This window comes from Aethalodelphis obliquidens, unplaced genomic scaffold (assembly GCF_003676395.1).
Source record: "Aethalodelphis obliquidens isolate GAN/ISIS:26980383/991018 unplaced genomic scaffold, ASM367639v1 scaffold8, whole genome shotgun sequence".
Lineage (NCBI taxonomy): Eukaryota > Metazoa > Chordata > Mammalia > Artiodactyla > Delphinidae > Aethalodelphis > Aethalodelphis obliquidens.
This window is the reverse complement of record NW_020837952.1, coordinates 1,512,422-1,537,031: the sequence shown is the minus strand read 5'-3', so window position 1 is coordinate 1,537,031 and position 24,610 is coordinate 1,512,422. Positions and strand designations below refer to the sequence as shown.

Sequence of the window (24,610 nt, the reverse complement as noted above, 5' to 3'; positions counted from 1 at the left end):
CTTTACAAGGGGTGAAATGGCAACATTTGCAAAGGTTAGGATAAAAGTTTACAAATTATAGCACTTGGCATTATAGCACTTGGCATAGTTTACATTCTTTCCAGTATATAGTTTGGCTACATCTAACGTTGACTATAGAGATAGGTTAAATCCTCTGCATCTCATTTGCCTCCAAGAAGATATACATTTCAAATTCAGGAAGCACAGGGATTATTAAGGTCTGAAGACATTGATGTTTTGGTTTAAGAGTAGAGAAGACCAAAATTTTATCAGTTTTTTCCCTAGTCCATAAATCCTATAGACTTAAAAATAGCTGTCCTCAACTGAAAAAATCAGTCTATAGACATTTCAGAGAGAAAGCTCAGTTGGGTGGCACAGCAACACCCATATAGCCAGATATGGCAGATCCCAGGGCTTTAAAGCACTGAGGGAAATCCTAACGGAATTAGTGACCAAATGCGGTTAGGATTTTGAGTTATTGTTAAACTCTCAGACCATCTTGAGAGATGACTAGAGAACCTTTGGGAAGTCGTTCTGTTCTTTTCTGCAATACAAGAAGGAAAGATAACTAGGCTGGAGCCTGGGAAATGAAATTACAGAGAAGAGCTTTTCAGGAAAAGCACACACTAGGTATCCAGTGTGCCATGGTGCTTTTTTTTTTTTAGGAGTTCTGAGGCGCAAGGCAGGGGCAGGATAGAGAAGAAGCCAGGGTTTCAACTATATCTAATGTTTTATTTTTATTTCTTTGTTTTTGTTTGGGGGGAGGGGTGTTTGTATTTTTAAGAAAAGATCTGTAGTAAATAAAGCGTTATGACTGCTTGGGTGGTAGGTACATAGGTGTTTTCAATGCCGTTATCTATTGCCCCAAAACTTTGTGGCTTAATGTATGTTTAAAAAAGAAAAAACTATATATAAAACCTCATGCAGTTGCTGAGGGTCAGGAATTCAGGAGCACCTTAGCTGGACGGTCGTGACTCAGGATTTCTCGTAAGGTTTCAGTAAAGATGTTGACTGAGGGTACAGTTATCTGAATGCTTGATTGGAGCTGGAGGTTTGGTTCACATGCCGGGCAAGTTGGTGCTGGTTGTTGGCAGGTCGCCTTAGTTCACCACATGGACCTCTCCATAGGACTGCTTGAGTGTCCTCATGACATGGGAGCAGTCTTCCCCCAGAGTGAGCTAAGAGAAGGTAAGTTGAATACCACAAAGTCTTATGACCTGACCTCGAAAGTCACACTCATTTCTACAATATGCTATTTGTAACACATGTGAGTCCTGTTCAGTGTGGGAGGAAACTACACAATGATAGGAGGCAAGGATCAATGGGAGTTATGTACAAAACCCTAAGGGTTAATGTTTCTATCAAATAGAATACCAATTATATTACCCTTTTTTCCTGTATGCTTGAAATATTTCATTTTTTTAAAAGAGAGGAAACCTATAGAGGGAAGGGATTTTCCATTTTCTACAACTCAAACTCCAATTTCAGTGTCTTTGCCTGTTTTTTAGAACAGACACCTACCTACACTCCGAAACTATCCAGTCCCCTTTATACCCTAGTTGTTTGGTTGTTGATTTGACTTAATGCTCAAATTCAGTATTTCCCTCTGTCCCCTCTGTTCCCAATCTTATAGGTCAAGATGATAACTAGCAGGTACTAGTAGTCAAAGCCTTTGGTAATATGAGATACTAAGTGTGGGACATGGGGGTGGGAAATGGTTATATTGAAATGCTGAGGCAACCAGGAAATGCCATCAAGCATTCCTTTGGTGGGGGGATTGGGAGTCGCCCCAGCAGCAATCGCAGTGCCTGGTAAGGTTTAGGGCTCACAGAGTAATGGAAGTAAAAATAAATAATGATTATTTATTTCACTCAAGCCAGATTCTTTATTGCTCTCTTTAATATAAACAGCAAACTGGGGTTTTGTAAAACACATTCACTTTCTTTCCAGGCCCAAGTCTTTTAGCACCCTCTGAGAAATTGAGCCTCAGGGTAGAGAGGCCTTGGAAACAGATTGACTGAGACACTTGATTCCTTGTTCTGTCACTAGTCGGGCTCTCTGAACCTTCTGGGCCTATTTCCCCTTTTGCACTATAGAGTTCCATCCTGTCTTCAGGTGTGTGGGGAGTTGAGGGGTGGCAAATAGGGCAATCAAGTCTGGAAGGACTTGTAAGCTTAGAGTTGTGTGTCCAAGCTTGGGAAGTGAGGGGCAGGGGTACCTCAGGACCTGACAGCTCTGCTCAGCAGGACACCAGAGCTACTGCCAAGGAAGAATGAACGATTTATTTAGAAAAGAAATAGAAATAAAGCCCAAGAAGGATTTACTTAGAGGTGGTGAGGGTGATGATACTGATAATAAAGATTATTAACCTTAACAACATCAACACCTTCAATTTACACCCACCCACATTTAAAAAGTTTTTTTAATTAACTTATAATTATTTATTTTTGGTTGCATTGGGTCTTCATAGCTACGTGTGGGCTTTCTCTAGTTGTGTCGAGCAGGGGCTGCTCTTCGTTGTGGTACGCGGGCTTCTTATTGCGGTGGCTTCTCGTTGCGGAGCACAGGCTCTAGGCGCGTGGGCTTCAGTAGTTGTGGCATGCAGGCTCAGTAGTTGTGGCTCGCAGGCTCTAGAGCACAGGCTCAGTAGGTGTGGTGCACAGGCTTAGTTGCTCTACGGCATGTGGGATCTTCCCAGACCAGGGCTCGAACCCATGTCGCCTGCACTGGCAGGCAGATTCTTAACCACTGTGCCACCAGGGAAGTCCACATTTTACAAAATTTTAACACCATAATATAATGCTTAAGTGCCTTCACAACCCACCATTCTCAACCTCACTGAGGTGACCTTAAAATGGGAGGAGCCCACTTCGTTTTTTACAGAGGACAGATTCAGTTGGCGGGGAAGAAGGGAAGTGATACCACAGCCCTGGTCCTACCTTGTAGGACCAGGTTCCTTAAATATTGCCTGCCAAAAAGTCACAAGAAATAGGGGTCTTTTAGCCCTGTGGAGGACCAGGGCTATGATTTAGGGACATGCTCAGATTAAGAGTTTGAGGGAGGGAGGAGAGAGATGCCATTTTCCCCTCCCAGTCCCATCAAATTCCTGGCAAATTCCTTAATGCCCTGCAGATGGCACCACCGACAAGGAGTTCTCTGGCCAGAAAAGTCAAGCTCAGATTTGTGAACTCTGCTCTCCCTGTCACTTTGGAGCTGAGCCTAAAAGATACACCACAAACAGGAAGTGACTGACCTGGCATTCAAGGGCTTGTCACTTTTTTGTTCTGTCCATTCCTGGAGGCAGCTGAGCCTCCTGCTAGGTCACTGTGAATCAGTCAGCCACAGGAATCCCCACACTGCTGGAGCTCTTGACTTCAGCTCCTGCTTCTAGGGTGCTTCCCAGGGTGGAATGAGTTTAAAAATATGGCCTTGGGGTCAACATGTAATAATGGAGGAGCATGTTGCCAGATCAACTGAACTCAATACTGATACAAAATTAATAACCACCTGATGATGTGGACATCATCATGTAGATACTGATATCACTGTGTTTCAGGGGCCAGCTTCTTCCTCTCTGCCAAAATAAATACCCTACCCCACCCATCCATCCCTCAACTGACCAACCCATCTCCCAACTGACAGCCTGCTGTATGTTACTGTGTCCAACAGTGATGGAATTAAGCCCATCACCTCATTCCTGGGGCCTTCGAACACTCTTCTCTTCTCTCTGCCTATAATACCTTTTACAACCGTAACTGATCCCACCACTTTTGCCCAGTTAACTCATACTCTCTTCCTTTGATGATGAAAACCCAAGTGTCTCCTATTCAAGGCCTTGAAGGCTAGGTAAGACTAGGTCAGATTCTCGATTATATATTTTCATAGTCTAAGAATTAATTTTGAGCAAAAGCAGATTCATACTTTTAACTCTGAAGGCTAGAGGTGACTGTCCCTATGCTACCTTCCTTTTTTCCCCAGACCCAAAGATTTAAGATGCCTCAGGAAGACACTATAGGGTGGACAGTGATATCAAATGGAGGTAGAAGGGAAAGCTGCTGTTCTGTTCTAAAGATTCTTCATAAATAATATCCTTCAGGGACTTCCCTGGTGGTCCAGTGGCTAAGACAGCATGCTCCCAATGCAGGGGGCCCGGGTTTGATCCCTGGTCAGAGAAGTAGATCCCACATGCCACAAATAAGAGTTTGTGTGCCGCAACTAAAAGACCCCACATGCTTCAACAAAGATCCCACAAGACGCAACCTAGACCCAGGGCAGCCAAATAAATATTTTTTTAAAAAAGTTCTTCAGCCTGTCTCTGGCCCAGCTTTAAGGTCTCAGCTCTAATGTCTCATGGTACTAGCATGCAGGAACTGCTACTGGCTCACATTGATCAAATGCATGTGTGCCATGAGTGAAGGTGTGACCCAGCTGCCAGAACAGGCTGATGTCACCTTAGACATTCCTTCTATACAACTCTGTGTAAAGCTAGGCAAGTGAGCGTTCCCACTATCCTCTTCACTGGTCACCCTACTATGCAAATTGTTACCCGGTTCTGGGCACCTCAAGAAGGATATGGACAGACAAGCGAGTTTCCTCCAAGGGGTAAGTAGAATGGCAAGGGGTACTGGGTAAAGCAACTCAGAGAAATGAGGATGTTTAGATTACAAGAGAAACCCATGAAGAGCTGTTGTCCAGAAATGGCAGCAGACTCATTCCTTAAAACCCAGAAAGCACAGTAAAGGATGAGGAAGAACGTTGCAGCTCACTTTGTAACAATTAGCTAGGCCCAACAATGGACCACAGCGCCATCCACGTCATGAAGGACAAACAGGCAGAACTGAAGACTTCTAGTATCCTTCTAAGATTCCCAGAGTCTAAGATTTCACAAATTTTCCTGGTGTCTCAAGCCAATCTTTAATTATGACTATTTTCTCAAGTATTTTTGGAGAAGTCAGAGATAGGTAGGAACAAAGGAACAGAATCTCTCAAAACATGTTTCTTAAACCCTTTCCCTCACCCCTGCCAACAACAAAAACAACAAAAGTTCTCAGACCCAGAGAGGCCTTGCCTAATGGGAACCTCTGGTTTTCTGGCTTCCCTGGCAACCTAGACAAGAGGGCAATTCCAAAGTTGCTGGTCTATTTCTAGGAATTAGTCCAATTTCCATCAGAGATAAGGAAGGTTTATAGCCTGTCTTAGTTTGGACTGCTATAACAAAACACTATAGATCAGATAGTGTAAACAACAAACATTTATTTCTCAAAGATTTGGAGACTGGTAAATCCAAGATCCAGGTGCTAGCAGATTCAGTGTCAAGTGAGAGCCCTCTTCCTGGCTTGCAGATGGCTGGCGGTCTTCTTGCTGCGTCCTCATGTGGAGAAGAGAAAAAACTTTACTCCCTTCCTCTTCTTATAAAGGAACCACATGATCCAGTGGTTAAGACTCCACACTCCCAATGCAGGGGGCATGGGTTCAAGCCCTGGTGGGAGATCTTGCAGCAGTGGCTGCCCCCCCCCAAAAAAAGATAATCCCATCATGAGGGCTGTACCTCTTGACCTCATCTAAACCTGATTACCTCCCAAAGGCCTCACCTCCTAATACATCACATTGAGGGTTACAGTTTTAACATATAAATTTTGGGGGGACATATTCAGTCCATGGTATTCTTAGAGTGAGCAGGAATTTTTCCGTATTTATTGTGTTTTCTGTGGGAAAATTAGGACATGTAGGTAAGCAAAGAGAAAATGAAAATAACCTATAATCTGAATGAGAAGTTTTTGAAGTTTTCATTTAAAGAAAAGAGCAACTTTTCCTAATGCCCCTTTCTGTCCCTCTCCCATCCCAGTCACCTGTGGGATGGGTGGCCCTGGGCCTTCTGTCTGCTCCTCTCAAAGTGCTGTTCAGCAATAAGTCTTCATCATTTGGAAGCTCAAAGGTAGCCCCACAGGAAGGAGCAGAACAGTGAGCCCTCTAGATACAAATGGAAGGTACCAGGGTTATTGAGGATACTGAAGTTCAAGTTTTAGCCCTCTATTACACTAAGTATCTAAGCAGTAGAGTAATGAAGGGAATACAGAACTAGGGGGGTATATCTACTAAGAGGCAACTGCAGAATACTGGGAAAAAAGGAGGCTTTGGAGTCAGAGAGACCAAGTTCAAATCCCAGTTACACCACTTACTATTGTAGGTCCTTGTACAAGATACTTAATCTCTTTGAACTGTTTCCTCATCTATTAAAAAAAAAATAAAGTCTATTTTGTAGGATCCTTGTGACACCAAATAAACTAATCTTTGTAAAGTATCTGTTAATGCTTAGCCCTTAGAGGAGGCTCAGTCTGGATTAGTTCCCTTCCCTGTGTTGCTTGAGGACATTGAAATTTACTCTCTACAGTCAAGATGGCCCCTTTCCTACTAAGAATAGGTAATTTATCTCCTGGACAGATCAAATCCACAAACATTCTTTCAAGTGTTCACTGGGAGAACTGCACTGGGTTAAGAACTGGTGTTGGAATGAAAGGGGTGAATTAGATGCCAAATACAGGTTTCCAACTCTCTAAGGGGAGAGGAAAGGAGAAAACACATAAATGGAGGTAAAGTTAAACAACACAAAAGATTTAAATAACACCTCAAGGTAATGAATGGTCTGAGACAGTGCATATATGTCTAACTGGTCACTGAACTATACAACTGGATGTTGCTTTGGGAGTTTAGATAAGGAGGAAATCCCTTCAAGAAAAGTTGGAAGAAAAGATATTTGGGTTGAGGCTTGGAAGTAGATAGGATTTGGACAAAGGGAGATTTGGTAAGTTTATTATTATTATTATTTACTTATTCAGATTGATTTCAATCTATTTTGTTAACCAGATTGTCTTTTTTTGAAATTTAATTTTATTTATTTTTTATACAGCAGGTTATTAGTTACCTATTTTATACATATTAGTGTATACATGTCAATCCCAATCTCCCAATTCATCCCACTACCACCACCACCACCACCATCCCTCTTAGCGTCCATACGTTTGCTCTCTACATCTGTGTCTCTATTTCTGCCTTGCAAACCGGTTCATCTGTACTGTTTTTCTAGATTCCACATATATGCGTTAATATGCAATATTTGTTTTTCTATTTCTGACTTACTGCACTCTGTATGACAGTCTCTAGGTCCATCCACATCTCTACAAATGACCCAATTTTGTTCCTTTTTATGGCTGAGTAATATTTCATTGTATATATATGTACTACATCTTCTTTATCCATTCATCTGTTGATGGGCATTTAGGTTGCTTCCATAACCTGGCTATTGTAAATAGTGCTGCAGTGAACATTGGGGTGCATGTGTTTTTTTGAATTATGGTTTTCTCTGGATATATGCCCAGTAGTGGGATTGCTGGATTATATGGTAATTCTATTTTTAGTTTTTTAAGGAACCTCCATACTGTTCTCCATAGTGGCTGCATCAATTTACATTCCCACCAACAGTGCAAGAGGGTTCCCTTTTCTCCACACCCTCTCCAGCATTTTGTTTGTAGCTTTTCTGAAGATGCCCATTCTAACTGGTGTGAGGTGATACCTCATTGTAGTTTTGATTTGCATTTCTCTAATAATTAGTGATGTTGAGCAGCTTTTCATGTGCCTCTTGGCCATCTGTATGTCTTCTTTGGAGAAATGTCTATTTAGGTCTTCTGCCCATTTTTGGATTGGGTTTTTTGTTTTTTTAATATTGAGCTGCATGAGCTGTTTATATATTTTGGAGATTAATCCTTTGTCCGTTGATTCCTTTGCAAATATTTTCTCCCATTCTTCGGGTCGTCTTTTCATCTTGTTTATGGTTTCCTTTGCTGTGCAAAAGCTTTTAAGTTTCAGTAGGTCCCATTTGTTTATTTTTGTTTTTATTTCCATTACTCTAGGAGGTGGGTCAAAAAAGATCTTGCTGTGATTTATGTCAAAGAGTGTTCTTCCTATGTTTTCCTCTAAGAGTTTTATAGTGTCCAGTCTTACATTTAGGTCTTTAATCCATTTTGAGTTTATTTTTGTGTATGGTGTTAGGGAGAGTTCTAATTTCATTCTTTCGCATGTAGTTGTCCAGTTTTCCCAGCACCACTTATTGAAGAGACTGTCTTTTCTCCATCATATATCCTTGCCTCCTTTGTCATAGATTAGTTGACCATAGGTGTGTGGGTTTATCTCTGGGCTTTCTATCCTGTTCCATTGATCTATATTTCTGTTTTTGTGCCAGTACCATATTGTCTTGATTACTGTAGCTTTGTAGTATAGTCTGAAGTCAGGGAGTCTGATTCCTCCAGCTCCATTTTTTTCCCTAAAGATTGCTTTTGCTATTTGGGGTCTTTTGTGTCTCCATACAAATTTTAAGATTTTTTTGTTCTAGTTCTGTAAAAAATGCCATTTGATAGGGATTGCATTGAATTTGTAGATTGCTTTGGGTAGTATAGTCATTTTCACAATATTTGTTCTTCCAATGCAAGAACATGGTATATCTCTCCATCTGTTTGTGTCATCTTTGATTTCTTTCATCAAGGTCTTATAGTTTTCTGAGTACAGGTCTTTTACCTCCTTAGGTAGGTTTTTTCCTAGGTATTTTATTCTTTTTGTTGCAGTGGTGAATGGGATTGTTTCCTTAATTTCTCTTTCTGATCTTTTGTTGTTAGTGTATAGGAATGCAAGAGATTTCTGTGCATTAATTTTGTATCCTGCAACTTTACGAGATTTGGTAAGTTTAAAAAGAGAATGTGTAGTGTCTTTTTGCATAGTGTTCTGAGTGGTAATTTAGTAAACAAAAGCTTTCACCAATTCTAAACATAGGCAATGGAAAAAAGTTATTGTGCTTCCCATGGATTTGTAAACAAGGACTCAAGGACCTGTGGGCAAATAAATCAGATTGCTGCTGGGCTCAAAACTACTTTCTCAAGGGAAGTCTTCTAGATTCTTTCTCTCAGTTCTGAGCTCAAGTTTGTCTTATACTATGAGGTCTCCAGTTTATTTGTTTATTGATATTTTGCCTCTTAAAGTTCACTTCAGTTGTACATTCTGGATGATGATAAGTCTCTAAGCAGAGTTTATGTTAGCCAGCTGTTGAAAGAATCAGCTGTAATAGTCTGTGACTTGGGTGATGTCACAGCACCTTGTAAACTGTAAAGGACTGTGAGCATTAGATTCATAGATTTGGAAGTAATCTTAAGGGTCTTCCAGTTTTGCAAATGAGATCAAGCATAGCCCAGGATGACAGTGCTAGAACCAGAACCCAGCTCTTCTGATAATTAGCAATGCCTGCCATCTTTCTCACTACATTTACCAATATTTGAGCACCTACATGAATTAGGCATGGTGCTAAGAGCTAAGGAAATAACCACATTCAAAACAAATATGATTATTTCCCTTTAGGAGTCTATACGGGGGAAACAAACAAATGCAAACAAATTAAATTATGGCAACTTGTGATAAATGAAATTACAAAAATAGGTTGCTTTAGATAAGGCAGTGGGGTAACATTTAAGCTCAAACCTGAAGGAGACCACAGCCAACCAAAAGTGAATGGGGAAGAAGCAGGGGGAAGGGGAGCGCTCTTCCAGGCAGAGGAAACAGCAAGTGCAGAGCCCTGGGGAAGAAAAGAGCTTCGCAGGGTCCACCAGGAACTGACCAAAGGTCAGGGTGAAGATGATGCCAAGTTGAAGCAGTAGAGAGGTGCTAGCTCACAGGTCACAAACTCAAATGCACAGCTGGGCGGACAAGGGCATGTTTGTTCAAATTTATTAAAGATTCTGTGAGCCAAACAAAACACAGCATGTCTAATGCAGCCCAGAGGCCACCATTTGGTAACCCCTGAGGGCCTTTTTTTTTTTTTTTGGCAGCGCCTCGAGGCTTGTGGAATCTTAGTTTCCAGACCAGGGATTGAATCTGGGCCCTCAGCAGTGAAAGTTCTAACCGCTTGGACCGCCAGGGAATTCCCAGGGCTTGGTATTCTTACTATAAGGCAGGTGAATTTCTAAGTGCAAATGGATTGCTTTTGAGGGATTTTGAGCAGGGGCAGATCTTATTTGTGTTTTAACAAGATCGTTAAAGTACTTTGGCTTGAGATAAAGATAAGAGTTAAGCACCAAGGTCACGCAATAGGCCCAAGCCACCTCCCTGTGCTCTCCTTTCCTTCCCTGCAACAGAGCCAAGGACCCAGCCAGCTATCTTCTCTTTCTATCTCTGCCCACTCTCCTCATTGGATTCTCTTCACTCCAAGCTTGGTTGCTAAAAGGGAAATCAGCTATTCACGTCTTCTCATTATCTTGCTACTACCAAAGACATATATACATACATACATACATACATACATACATACATACATACATACACATATGTAGTATATTATATATAACATACACACAAATATGTATGTATATACAAGTATATGCTTTTTATTTCCCAAGGTTCCACTTCAAATCACTGGGGAAACAGAATAGAGATAAAGGTACATGCCCTGTTTCAAGAGTACAGAATTCATTTGTTCATTCTGGCCCCTGACTCTTGCTCAGATAGTAACGGGACACAGTCTAGTCCTTTAGAATTGCGCTCTTATTCTTCAGTGGGGGGTTTTGCAAAACTCATCCCTTCTTTTAAGTTTCCCTGTACTACTCCCTCCATTTTAGAGGAAGGGTTTAACTCCATGAAGGTGGGACTTCCCAAACAGTACATGTATCAAGGTCATAGGAAGGTAACTTGCATCCCTTGTGACAATATCTCACCATTTTCTAATCTCTAAAATGCTAATCATAGCTTTCCCTGGGTAAAATGAGATAAAATCTATAAAGTGAGTGGCACATAGTAGGTGGTCAGCTAATGTTTGACTCAGCCCATGATCCCCTGTGGGCATTTCCTCACAAAGTTTCAGATGGATATTTCTGTAGTTTCTTATCCACTTTTCTTTGGTATTTGTTCTAGCACACACTAGGGCTCCCACAAAAGTGACTGAGTGAAAACTTGGCGGCAGTGGGTTCCTCACCCCACAATAAACACTTTCAGAAAATGCTACTACGCAATGGAATATTACTCAGCCATAAAAAGGAACGAAATTGGGTCATTTGTAGAGACGTGGTTGCATCTAGAGACTGTCATACAGAGTGAAGTAAGTCAGAAAGAGAAAAACAAATATCCTGTATTAACGCATATATGTGGAACCTAGAAAAATGGTACAGATGAACCTGTTTTCAGGGCAGAAATAAAGACACAGATGTAGAGAACAAACGTATGGACACCAAGGGGGGAAAGCGGGAGGGGATGGTGGTGGTGCTGGTGGTATGAATTGGGAGATTGGGATTGACATATATACACTAATATGTATAAAATAGATAACTAATAAGAACCTGCTGTATAAAAAAATAAATTAAAAAAAAAAAGAAAATGCTACTACGGGCCTTTTGTTACTGAGCAGCCGTACCTTTCAGAACCCTATGGTGCTCTCACATTCCACCTGGATGGCCTGATCCAAATGGCTTATTTAACCAAGGTCACACTCGTTGCTCATCAACTACGGGAGGTGAAAAAGACAGTTGCTTAGGTTTAGAACGAGCACCGGTAAGCCCCAAAGATCCCGCCTTCCACGGGGCGAGCCTATCAGCGTTCCTCTAGCGAAGAGCGGCAGCTCAGTAGGAACCAATGAGTTCCGCTCCCTGGAATGATCCCGCCCATCCGTTGTGTTGTCGCTCTGCCTCTTGTAAAATAGAACCGGGACTTGCGCTTCCTCTTAGCGTGCCTATCGGCTGGTGTCTGCGTTGAAACTCTACGGAAGCCTGACCTTAAAGGGGAGGGAGCAGCGGGGGGCCGGGGCCCTTTAAAACGAGGCCCGCGGGTGCCTGCCCCTTTAAGGGAAGGGCGTCCAGACGACAGAACCTGAGCCCCAGATTACCCCGAGTCTTCGTCACAGGCTGCAAGAAACGGCTCCTTCGCTGGGTCCGGGTGCTTGGCGGCGGCGGTTTCATCCCCGCTGGTCCTCCCCGGGCCCGGAGACACCCCCACCCCAGTCATGCTGAGCAGAGTATGGAAGCAGCTGACTACGAAGTGCTATCCGTGCGAGAGCAGCTATTCCACGAGAAGGTCCGCGAGTGCATTGTGAGTGCGGGACCCGGGCAGGAAGGGTAGGACCAAGTGGGGAACGGGGGTCGCGGGAGAGGGAGGGTCCGGGTCGGAGTGAGACCATCTGGGCTCAGAGTGCCGGCAGACAATGCTTGGTCCAGGGGCTAACGACGAAGGGCCCTGGTCCGACCAGCGCTCGGGCTGGCGAATCCCTAGATCTGGTCAGCTGGGTAGCTGCGCGATAAACAAAGCCGATCGGTTTCCGTTCCTCCCACTCGACACGCCCCTCCCCCCCTCCTGTCCCCCACCCCCGCCCATGTTTGGAGTGCAGGTCTTCGTGTGTCTGGGAGCCTGGTGAGCCTGCCGGTTTTAGTCAGATGGTTGGAGAGGGATGGGTTTGCCGGGGGGGGAGGCTTATTTGCACTTACCCCTCAAACCCAAATAATGTTTGATGAAGGGGAGACGAACAGTGGACTTCGGTGGGTTTCCCACTTTAGAAGAAAGTACTCTTGCTGAGGTGGATTCTACTGTGTAGAGATGGGGAACAAATAAAGTTTCCCCTTCTTTTCCTCCCCCTTATTGGTGTTTGTTAGAAATCCTGCAAGCCGAGTTTCCTAGCTTCCCAGCCATTCAGGGATTTCCTGTGAGTGGTTTCCCCCGGTGCTACAGAGGGCACCTGGCTGCTTTCCTTACTGCCTCACTGCCACCTAGAGTAACAGCTGAAACTGCCACACAGCAAGGGACTCCTCACTTCTGGGCCAGGGACACCCAGTGGAGTTTAGGGGATCGCATCTTTCTCAGGCCGGCTCTGAACTCTCATCTCTCTCCTTTTCTCTGTCTCCTCCCTTGGAGCTCCCCTGGGTAGCCCTCACCCACAAATACTAAAGGGAAAGGGAAGGGTTTAGAAGAATAGAAGTTAGTGAGTGGAGAACCCACTGATGGGGTCATCCTTCATTTTTCTCAGACTTGGCCGTAGTCTGCCCTGGGCAGCCTCAGATTGGAGGAGGGCTAAAGTGAGCCATGGCATAACTAGGTCTGCCCTTATCTGTGAGGACTGAGAAGTAGGGAGTAAATCTGTCCATGTGTAGAGCTCCAGATCTGCTTTCAGGAAGCTTTCCTTGTGTGTTTCTTAGTGGATAGTTCCACATGACAGGGTTGGGCATATCGTGGAGGCACACCCAGGCCTTGAGACAGTGTAGAGCCAGAGACCCACATTCCTAGAGAACAGGGAGGGATGAGACCTTGGACAGAGAAGCAGCCTCCTGGATGTCTCCCCCATCCTTTAGTCCCATTAGCTGAGGACATCAGTGCTGGCCAAGGGCAGCCTGAAGGCTTCTAGTACCTCCCCCACCTGGCTCCAATCCCCTGCTCTAGAAAATGACCTAGCCTCTGCTGGAACTGCATGGAACTGCGTGGAACTCCAGTCTGACCTTTTGAGCCCTCCCACCTTCCTGCTTATTAAGCAAGCCCAGGGCAGAGCACTAGGCAGTAAAAATCTTGCAGTTACAATCTGAGTGGCTCATTCTACCCTACTTCCCTGATATTAAAAGCTACAGTTTTGTCCTGGACCCTTGGTTCTCCTGGGGTCTATGACTTCTCTCTTTGCATAGAGAGCTGTATGCAGATTCCCTGTAGGGTCAGCTCCTCTTGGGGACTGGAGCGCCTATGAGACTGATTCTGCCTTCTTTTTTTAAATTTATTTATTTTTGGCTCCGTTGGGTCTTCGTTGCTGCGTGCGGGCTTTCTCTAGTTGCGGCGAGTGGGGGCTACTCTTTGTTGCAGTGCATGGGCTTCTCATTGCAGCAGCTTCTCTTGTTTCGGAGCATGGGCTCTAGATGTGCGGGCTTCAGTAGCTGTGGCAGGTGGGCTCAGTAGTTGTGGCTCTCAGACTCTAGAGCGCAGGCTCAGTAGTTGTGGTGCACGGGCTTAGGTGCTCCGTGGCACGTGGGATCTTCCTGGAGCAGGGCTCAAACTCGTGTCTCGTGCATTGGCAGGCGGATTCTTAACCACTGCGCCACCAGGGAAGTCCCTGATCCTGCCTACTTCAAACGCAATAACATCTCAAGATTCTCTGGCCCTGGTTGTGGAGCCAAGCTGTCTAGTGGCTCCTTCCCTGGGCAATAGCAGCTTACTTGTGGTAGAGTAGGGATGCATGCATGTGTAGAATGACCTGGCCAAGTCCTGCCATAACTGTCCATTGGAGGAGTAGTCCCCCAGGGGCATGGGACAGACCCTTTGAGGCCTACCCTGCAGTTGCAAATCACCTTAGGTAGGGACCAGGGATTGATAGCTTTTAAAGGGACTGATGCCAGCTCTAGAAACTTTATAGATGTGGGGCCCCAATTAAAGCCTACTATTAAGGACAGGGCATCAAAGAGGCTCTAGTTTGGCCCAGAGCAGACCTGATCTTTCAGGGCCCCTGAATAAACAGAGTGGAAGCTCTGAGTTGGTCTAGGAACATGATTCCTACTTATTTTCTCCTAGAGCTTGGATCAAGGTGGGAGTGGAGGAAGAGGGGGGTGCAGCACCAGGACAATGCAGACATCCCCTTCTTCCCCTCAAACCTGCTTCCTTTTCCAATAATGTGCTAGGAGTAAATTCCCTCTGGTTCTGTGGCCTGTTTCAGGTGTGCGGATATGTGCATCTCTAGGCGTCTTCTCTGACAATTTACCAACCAGGGTTCAGTTGGAACTATTTTTTTCCTGGGAAAAAACCCTTGTAGAGCTGGGCATGGTACTGTTTTCCCAAGTGCATGGGACAGCCCCTGTCTGATGCTTCTTGTAGGCCCCTGAGGCCTTGACTAGAAGGAAGTACTGGGGAGAAAGATGGAACCCCTGGAAGTATGGAGCCTAGTTTTGGGAAAGTGTCCCTGTGGAATTAAGAGAGGCCATTGGGGCTGTGAAATGTGTGGGGCTTAGAGCTTCTCATCTCGCTCACACTCTGCCACAGATCTCAACACTTCTGTTTGCGACACTCTACATCCTCTGCCACATCGCCCTGACCCGCTTCAAGAAGCCTGCTGAGTTCACCACAGGTACCTGTGACTTCCCTCCCTTCTGCCTGCCCTCTGCCAGTGTTCCCGTTGCCATGGCACCAGCCTCAGGGGAAGCAGCCTATGGTGCCTGCTGGGAAAGGAGGGGTGGCTGTTCTGGAGCCTCTGCCTCTTCTGCCTCCCTCCCTCCACAGGCAGAGACAAGGTGGTAGAGTGGAAAGTCTAGATGGAAGTCCCTCAACTAACAGAGCCACAGGGCAAGTAATGCAACTCTTGTGACCCTCAGTTGCATCCTCTACAAAATGAGCCTAACAGTCTCTACCCAGTCCACTGTCATTGTGTAGAGCAGATATGATGGCTAATGTGAAAGCTCTCTGTGAACCTAAAGCAGGCAGCTGCAGGGTGAATGTTATCATGGGCACAAGCTCTGTCATCTCCTCTCCTAGTGCTCCTAGTGCTCAGAGACCTCCCTGACCACTGGGACCCCAGGACCCGGTGATGGTGACCTTTCTCTTGGTAGAGAGTTCAGATTAAAGCTTTCTGTAGGCATTGTGTGGTTAAGGGGAGGGACACACTTACCACAGTTCCTAGCTCCAGCCTGTCCAGATCTTCCTGTCCTGGCCTGAAGCTTTCCTCCCCTCCAGACGGCTTTATGCACCCTCAGACAAGAAGGCAGCTAGTCCTCAGTGTGATTTCCCTGGGGACTTTCTCCATGATTCTCCCTCCCCGCCCTGCGCCCCCGCCATTTCCCTTTGCTATACCTAGCCACTGATGTAACCAACCTCACAGACCAGTCATTCATTGTATTTGCAGCTTACAAAGAGGAACCTATGATGGAGGAGAGCTGGGGAAGGAGGGAAGTGGGGGAATTTCTGGTCCATACTCTCTCCACCTGGGACCACTGATTTTTTTTTTTTTTTTTGCGGTACGCGGGCCTCTCACTGTTGTGGCCTCTCCCGTTGCGGAGCACAGGCTCCAGATGTGCAGGCTCAGTGGCCATGGCTCACGGGCCCAGCTGCTCCACGGCATGTGGGGTCTTCCCGGACCGGGGCATGAACCTGTGTCCCCTGCATCGGCAGGCAGACTCTCAACCACTGCGCCACCAGGGAAGCCCCTGAGACCACTGATTTTTTAGCTGCCACCCTGGCCAGAGAATAGGTTGTGGGGTTCATAGTGTGAGCTCTCCCAGGGCCTCCTGCCCAGCTCTGCCTCAGTGGGCCCAGGCCCTTCTTTCAGGAGACAGGAGGGAGCAGGAGAGCACACTGCAACACAGATGGCTCCCAGAGCTGCACACTGATGGCCTGCCTCTTCCCCATGCCTCTGTCTTTTGTAGCGGATGATGAAGATGCTACAGTCAACAAGATTGCGTAAGTGTCATTGCCTCAGTACCTGGCACTAGTAGCCTTTAGAAGCTGGGATCTGAGGCCCCTGGAGCTGGGGGAGAGTAGGGTGTCAGAAGAGAGAGTTTCTGCTTCTGCCCCATTTCTGGCTTCTTCTGGCTTTACGCTATCCTAGGGATGCTTGGAAAAGCTGCTGTTCCTGTCTCCCAGGTTGGGCCGGGAGCTTCAAGCAGCCTCTTGGCCAGGAACTCTGAAGCCTCTTCTGCGGGCCTAAGTCACCAGAAGTGGCTCCAGCTTGGCGTCACCTCCCAGCAGCCACTGGAGAGGGTGTGGGGTGGGGATACAGACTGATGGAAATGGCAGGGGATGGGGAAGGTGGAACCCCCAAAGGCGGGACATGCTTATTTCTGAGAGGATGGCCCTTACTCTAGGCAGTTATTATTCACTAGCACCTAAAGAGAAAAATATAGAGATGACCCCTCTGATTCAACAGGCAACAGATTAAAAGGCAACCCCCCTCTCTCACCTCCCATGGACCAACTAGATAATTGTCCCTTCTTTTCAGCTGATGCAGCCCAGGGCACAGGCCTTGGCTATGAAGCTGGGTTTCAGCTCCCCTTGTCCCCGCTTTGCCTTAGTACCTTCCCATAGGGCATAGCCATATGGAGTGACCCTGCTCTGTCCAGGCTGAAGAAGGCAAGCTCAGAAATCCACTTCCCTGAGCTGAGCAGAGAAGTCAGGCCCTTTAGCTTGGCATCATGCCCGGCACACCCTATAGGCAAGTGCGGGAGGACCTCATTCCTGGGGACAGTCTGGGCAAGTGATATGGCAGGCGACCAGTTTCCCATAAATGCCTGAGCTGTTCCCATCCCACATTCCAAGGCTTTCCTGGAGGTAAGGGCTACGGTGGGGAGGCAGTGGGTAGAGCCCCAGCTAGACAGCTCTTTCCCTAGGTCTGTCACTGCTACAGCTGGTTCTAGAAGTCACAAGTGCCTGTGGGGACGAATGGGGCTTCTTGGGCCCAGGGAAGTGAGTGTCTGAGCTAATCAGAGGCACTTCCCCTTCTCTGCCCAGGCTCGAGCTGTGCACCTTCACCCTGGCAGTCGCCCTGGGTGCTGTCCTGCTCCTGCCCTTCTCCATCATCAGCAATGAGGTGCTGCTCTCACTGCCTCGGAACTACTACATCCAGTGGCTCAACGGCTCCCTCATCCATGGTACATCGATCCTGGTTGCAGCTGAGGGTGGGGATGGAGAGCAGATAGGGTAGGGCAGACACAGACAGCCTGGGCTAATCAGTCATAGAGCACCCCATCCCTCCCGCCTTCCCTGCCACATGGTCAGTCCCCAGTGGGTTGGGGTCCCCCCTTAATGACCATCTCTGCTTCTCCTTTTTTGCTCTAGGCCTCTGGAACCTCGTTTTCCTCTTCTCCAACTTGTCCCTCATCTTCCTCATGCCCTTTGCATATTTCTTCACTGAGTCTGAGGGCTTCGCTGGCTCCAGAAAGGTGAGTGGGGGAATGTATCAATCAATCTGTGCAGACAGGAGACAGGATTCCACTGAGATGGTTCAACTGAAGAGATTTTAATGAAGAAACTATTTGCAGAGGTTTAATCAGCACTAAGGAGCTTGAGGCGCTAGTGACAACAGGAGGTCATGACCACCCCTAAGCCTGTGGGAGCCAAAGGAAGAAATAATTTCTGGAAGCCACTGATAGTGGAAACTGGGGAGGTGTGGCCACCCAGGAGAGGAGCTAGTGTCCAAGGTGCCCAAGGTGGGAGGAAACACAAAAAATTACCCTGGACTCTTTCTCTTCCTACCTTCCACTCTCCTGCCAGCCCTTCCCATTGGGCAAGGTGAACAGGAAACCAGAGGGCAAAGAGCTTATGTGACACAGACCTCGGGGTCAGCCTCCCAGGGCAAGACAGGGATGGAGAAGGGATCTGGGGAGGGGGATTGCAAATGAAGGATATCCAGTAGAGGGAATGATCCCGGACTGTGGGGCTGGAGGACAGAGTGACTTAGCAGAGTAAGCGGGAAACGCCCTCCGCTGCCTCCTGAATCCGGTCCTCTCGGGTCCCCAGCCAAGCTGCCATCTCTGCCGTCTCCTTCCTTCCCCACACTGCCCGCCCCCCACCTACTGCCTCCTCCTGTAGGGTGTCCTGGCCCGGGTCTACGAGACGGTGGTGATGCTGATGTTCCTCACTCTGCTGGTGCTGGGAATGGTGTGGGTGGCGTCAGCCATTGTGGACAACAGTAAGGCCAGCACGGAGTCCCTGTATGGTGAGAAGGCCAGCTTCCTCCCCACCCTCCAGGCCGGCTGACTCTTCAGCTGCCGATGTTCCCTTGCCCGGACCAACTGTATCCCTCTAAAGTGGAGCAGTTTGGGACCTTCCCCCTTAGACTGAAGTTTCAAACGGATGGATTTCAGGCCAAATCCAACCTGTAGAAGTGTTCCATTGGGCCCATACAATGATTAAAAAAAATGTGAGTCCGTTGAAACGGGGAGATTTCACATTAATATCCAGGTTTCTGGCTTTGCTTGACAAGGTTGAGGATCTGGCCACACTAGGCCCCAGTGACTGGGGCCAAATAGTGGTTGTGCCCTTTAGATAGGATCTCCAGTTTGCTATAGTCTCTGTCGCTCCTTCTTCTGGCCAGCTTTCCTCATTTACATTACTTTCCTAACCCCTATAGGCTTTTGTCTTGTGCCTTTGCCTAGACTCTGAGGCCTGTCATCCCCCAGTAAGCAGGAGGAGAGAGATGGGCTGACGTACTTTTTCTTACCCTTAGACTTCTGGGAGTACTACCTCCCCTACCTCTACTCCTGCATCTCCTTCCTCGGGGTCCTGCTGCTCCTGGGTGAGTGTTCAGGACCTGAGAGGGAATGGGTAAGGTCCTCAGGCCAGAGCAACCAGGGTGGAGGACGGAATGGAAGGGTGGGTAGGGGAAGCGGTAGAGAGAAGGGTCTGGTAGGTGACTGGCTCCTGTCCCCACAGTGTGTACTCCGCTAGGTCTCGCCCGCATGTTCTCGGTCACTGGGAAGCTGCTGGTCAAGCCCCGGGTATGTAGTGCCCCTTGTCCTTTGATCCTGCAGGGCGGGCTTCCTGCAAAGCTGGAGCCAAACAATGAAGCAACCCTACAGTTGTGCAGTGCACACCTTGCAGAGGGCCACAGCCTTTGCTGGCTCCTGTATCCTTGACCCTCATCACCTGGAGCTGGTCACCAGGCATACAAAGCAGAAGACATGGCAGCTGGGAGGGACTGCATAAAGTGCCTGGCCGCAGGGCGGTGAATGAGGGAAGGGGAAGGAATAGGACAAAGGAGGCCTGAGATGAGCAGGCTTCTCCTGGGGCCTTTGGGATCAGGGAGCCTCTGACAGCCCATCCCTCCCTTTCCCCCGCCCACAGCTGCTGGAGGACCTGGAGGAGCAGCTGCACTGCTCAGCCTTTGAGGAGGCAGCTTTGACCCGCAGGATTTGCAGTGAGACGCAGCTCTTCCCAGTTGGGATGGTGAGCGTGGCTTGGGCAGGGCCTGTGCAGGACTCGGGGACAGCACCATCTTCTCTGCCCTCAGATCCCACTTCCTGCTGGCTGCCCTTGGACATGGAACTGCTGCACAGACGGGTCCTGGCTCTGCAGACACAGAGGGTCCTGCTGGGTATGTGGGTTGGTAGGCACTGGGATGCCTGCTTTCCCCAAGGAGAAGAGAGCCTCATTCTAGGCCCTTGCTAACTGCTTCCCATCCCTGCACAGAGAAGCGGCGGAAGGCTTCAGCCTGGCAGCGGAACCTGGGCTACCCACTGGCCATGCTGTGCTTGCTGGTACTGACGGTACGGATACCAGCCTTGGTGGGGGTGGGAGGTAGTAGGCCCTTGAGTACCTTAGACCTTCTCAGGGAGCAGGGAGGAGATGCAAGGACCTGGTTATCATCAATAATAGTAGTTGCCTCTCAGCGAGTATCTACTTTGTGTCCCGCCTTGTGCTGAGCACATCAGTCCCCATTTTGTAGATGACGAAACTGAGAAGTTAAGGAGTTTGCCCAAGGCCGCGCAGGGCCTAAGCAGTTATGCAGGTTTGCTCTGGGGTGAAAATAAGGGTCGAAATCCAGTCCATCCCCCCATTTGCTACATCCTGGACTTGGGAGTAAGTCTTATTTGTCTGGAGGAAGAGGTATATTTTTCTATTTGGCCTTTTTGCAATCCTTCCCATCTGGAGAGGGTGCACCTTATAATACCCTCAAAGGTGCTCTCTTGCTAGCATCAGCCTTCAGGAGGTCCCACACAGCTAACTGGAAACTGAAAATGTTGGACCAGAGTGTCTGCTCTTAACATTCAACTCTGGATACAACTGTGGGCTGGGACAGGGATGGGAGTGCATGACCTTGCCTCACACAGGGTCTGTCTGTGCTCATTGTGGCCATCCACATCCTGGAGCTGCTCATCGATGAGGCTGCCATGCCCCGGGGCATGCAGGTACTGGGCTGCCCTCCCACCGCATCTTTTGGGGAGGGCCTAAGAAAGGCTGGGTGAGGGGGCAGAAGCTGAGGCCAGAGGGTAGGCTGGGTGCGGGTGGCATTGATGATGGTGGGGCGTGCTGCACAGTGACACTGCTCCATCTCTCAGGGTGCCTCCCTGGGCCAGGTCTCCTTCTCCAAGCTGGGCTCCTTTGGTGCCGTCGTTCAGGTCGTACTCATCTTGTATCTTTCTGGAAACCCACCGTTGCCTCTCTTCACCAAACCTGTCTCCTCTGGGTTGCTGGGCAGAGCTACAGTGGGAGTGATAGGGAAGGGGGCAAGACTTGGCCAACCCGGGGTTCAGAAAGAAGGAAAAGACTTGATTTGAAAGGAGCGCTGGGGGAGAGAGGTCTGTTCCCTTTGAGATGAGGCATTAATCCCTGGGAGCAGACCAGTTCTTCCCTAACCCAGTGACAGTTACCTGATGGTTTCCTCGGTCGTGGGATTCTACAGCTCTCCACTCTTCTGGGGACTGCGGCCCAGATGGCATGACACAGCCATGACGCAGGTAGCTGGCCTGGGGGGCGTGCCTGGGCACTAGGTGCTGGCAGCTCTGCTACCCTGACCTGCCCTTTCCTTAATCCCACCCAGATAATTGGGAACTGTGTCTGTCTCCTGGTCCTAAGCTCAGCACTTCCTGTCTTCTCTCGAACCCTGGGTAAGTAGCAAAAGGAGGTAAGAGAATTGGCTTTTTTTGAATACCTACTGGTACTAAGCAGACACATTATATTCATGCTCTCTCTAATTCCCACAACAAACCTATGAGGAGGGATTATCTCCATTTTACAGATGGAGAAACAGAGGCTCTATAAAATGCTATGCTGAGCTTCAGAGTAGTGTTGCTTCAAAGCTCATACTTTTTCCATTTGCTACATCCATCCCACAGCCTCCCCTACTTACTTCCATTTTTTTTTTTTGGTGGAGAAGCACCACTTTCCCCCAAATCTTCTTTTGTGGTGGATCATCTGATAAACAGTTCTTTCTTTTTCTGTGGCATGAGGGATCAACCCTTGCCCCCTGCAGTGGAAGCACGGAGTCTTAACCACCGGACCACCAGGGAAGTCCCAACATTCTCATTTAAAAGACGAAAAACAGGGACTTTACCGGCGGTCTAGCGGTTAAGACTCCGTACTTACACTCCAGGGTGCGCGGGTTCCATCCCTGGTTGGGGAAATAAGATCCTGGCTTGCCGCGCTGCGTGGCCAAAAAAAAAAAAAAAAAAAAGAGAAACAGAAAAGCTAACTGATTTACCCAGAGTTATACAGCTTGTTTGAAGCAAGGCCAAGCCAGGCTAGAACCTCTGTCTCCTGAACCCCAGTCCAGTGTCAGTGCTTTTTCTACACGCTGGGCATGAAATAGCATGCTCAGTTCTTCTCCCATCTTTAGCTATGATCTAGCATTACCTGGTAAAAATGTTCGAAACTGTAACTGCTTCACCCAAGGTAGTAGGGGAGTTGCATAGGTTCCCCACCTCCCCACCATCGTCATCTATATACTGTACATGATTTAGTATTTACGTCAGTTCTATTTGATTCTTAAGTTCATATTCTCTCTACTCTACCATTTGTACTTATGCCATGGCGATTTAGGAAACTTGGCCTGTGGGTCCACCAGTTAGTTCCTTTAAGGTTGGATGCTGGTAGGAATATTTTTTAAGTGGGGGGGGCGGGGCTCCAGAATTTTTTTTTTTTTTTTTTTTTTGCGGTACGCGGGCCTCTCCCGCCGCGGAGCAGCAGGCCCCGGACGTGCAGGCTCAGCAGCCGTGGCTCACGGGCGCAGCCGCTCCGCGGCATGTGGGATCTTCCCGGACCGGGGCACGAACCCATGTCCCCTGCATCGGCAGGCGGACTCTCAACCACTGCGCCACCAGAGAAGCCCTCCAGAATTTTAATTTATGATGATTATATTATTATTGTTAGGGGCTTGGTAAGTGTTGGAATAGTGCCTGGCACATATAGTGCTTTATGTGTGTTGTCTCATTTAATTCTCACAGTCCCATTATTTTCTCTATAGTTGAAGAAACGGAGGCACAGATATTTAATGAATTTGCTCCAGATCACACAGTTAGATAGGGCGGGGTTCGGATATGAACCAAAGCAGCCATGACCAGAGTCAGAGCTCTTAGCCTCCACACTGCTCTGTCTACTAAAAAGAACATTTGGCTTGTAGGCTCCTGGCCCAGGAACAAGTAGCAGGCCCAGGATGCTCCTCAGGACTCCTGGAGCCAGAGGGCACCCCCCATGGGAGGAGAAGATGCCAGACTCTGGAAGGGAAGTTAAAGCAAGCCTAGCTGCTGACACTTTCTTCAATAGCCCTGAACTGTCCCTGAGACAGAGCTTGGGAGATAGGAATAACGAATGAATAGAAGCCAACCTATTAGTTGCAGTGTTGAGATGTGGCCACCAGGAGGCAGCAGAAAGCTGGGCTCTGAGCCAGGGAAGGGTTGGGGAGCCTACCTCCCATCCTGGCCTTTGTACTTCAGGGCTCACTCGTTTGGACCTTCTGGGTGACTTCGGACGCTTCAACTGGCTGGGCAATTTCTACATCGTGTTCCTCTACAATGCAGCCTTCGCGGGCCTCACCACTCTCTGTTTGGTGAAAACCTTCACCGCAGCTGTGCGGGCAGAGCTGATCCGGGCCTTTGGTGAGAGGGAGTGGCGGTGAGGCTGGTGGGGTTGTGGGATGGAGCCCTCTGGAACAGTGGTCATCCCAAGCAGGGGAGATGGCATGCTGTCTGCTTTGCAGCGTATCTCATCCACCCATTCTGTGGCTTGGTTGTCTTATCCCTGAGGACTGAACCTATATCCTGCTTTTGACTGCCCACCCTGCCTCTTCCACAGGGCTGGACAGACTGCCATTGCCGGTTTCCGGTTTCCCCCGGGCATCTAGGAAGACCCAGCACCAGTGACCTCCAGCTGGGGGTGGGAGGGAGAAAACTGGACACTGCCATCTGCTGCCCAGGCCTGGAGGGGTGCCCAGGGGTGGGTGGACCTCAGGACCTGGAATCTGAGAGGGTGGGTGGCAGAGGGGAGCTGAGCTGTCTGCACTGTTGCATCATCTGAGCCAGAGTTTGGGACCGGGCCCCCCAGCTTTTCCAGATTTAACTGTGGGCCCCAGCGTGAGGTGGGGCTGGGTGACTGGGTCTGGCTCCCTGTCCCAAATTCGTTTACACATCAATCTGCCTCACTGCTGTTCCGGGCCATGCCCATAGCCATGTTTACATGATTTGATGTGCAATAGGGTGGGATGGGCGCAGGGGAGGGACTGAGCTGGGGGCAGACTTGGAAGGCAGATTGTCTCCCTTGCCTCTGGCCCAGCAGAGCCTAAGCCCTGTGCTATCCTGGAGGAGCTATGGACCACTGGAGAGACGGGGTCATAGGGAGGAGAGGCCACAACCATCAGCAATAAAGTTGATCCCAGGGTCTGCTTTGGTTTTTTTAAAGGGCCTGTCTCTGTGTCTATTTGAACAGCTTTGCTCCCACCAGTCCTGAGTCTGCAGAGAGAAACAGAGGGGTCCTTCCCACCATCCTTTCCCTTCCCCTCCATCCGCATCCTCAGTGACCTTTGGGGACTTGGGTCTGGTGTTAGACCATACAATTAGGCAGTGGGAAGCTCCTCTTCCCTTAGCCTTCCTTAAAGCTGGCTGGTCACCTGACTTTTCCCTATGCCCAGACCTTATTTCTGTGCCTT

General features: G+C 48.1%; 1 protein-coding gene across 3 annotated transcripts; it reads left to right on the top strand.

Moving 5' to 3' along the window:
* The first annotated feature begins 11,699 nt into the window (after positions 1-11,699).
* On the top strand, positions 11,700-24,362 carry LMBR1L (limb development membrane protein 1 like). Of its 3 annotated transcripts, XM_027106154.1 has the most exons (17): positions 11,700-12,111; positions 15,025-15,109; positions 16,401-16,434; positions 17,482-17,621; positions 17,809-17,912; positions 18,562-18,688; positions 19,199-19,267; positions 19,405-19,469; positions 19,816-19,888; positions 19,982-20,065; positions 20,161-20,237; positions 20,802-20,879; positions 21,030-21,103; positions 21,338-21,428; positions 21,512-21,578; positions 23,403-23,564; positions 23,761-24,362. In XM_027106154.1, exons 1-17 carry the CDS (start codon positions 12,040-12,042, stop codon positions 23,826-23,828), a joined length of 1,470 nt encoding a protein of 489 aa, XP_026961955.1. In that variant the 5' UTR covers positions 11,700-12,039; the 3' UTR covers positions 23,829-24,362. The 3 variants fall into 3 exon arrangements, with proteins under 3 accessions (XP_026961955.1, XP_026961956.1, XP_026961957.1); XM_027106155.1 differs by lacking the exon at positions 11,700-12,111 and having other exon boundaries at positions 16,304-16,434; XM_027106156.1 differs by lacking the exons at positions 11,700-12,111; positions 15,025-15,109; positions 16,401-16,434 and adding an exon at positions 17,059-17,185.
* Positions 24,363-24,610: the final 248 nt, after the last annotated feature.

Excerpts from the sequence above, each read along its gene's own strand:
- LMBR1L (XM_027106154.1), top strand. The coding sequence starts at position 12,040 with ATGGAAGCAGCTGACTACGAAGTGCTATCCGTGCGAGAGCAGCTATTC. Across the intron at positions 12,112-15,024 it reads AGAAGGTCCGCGAGTGCATT|ATCTCAACACTTCTGTTTGC; the intron begins GTGAGTGCGGGA and ends ACTCTGCCACAG. Across the intron at positions 18,689-19,198 it reads CAGCACGGAGTCCCTGTATG|ACTTCTGGGAGTACTACCTC; the intron begins GTGAGAAGGCCA and ends TCTTACCCTTAG.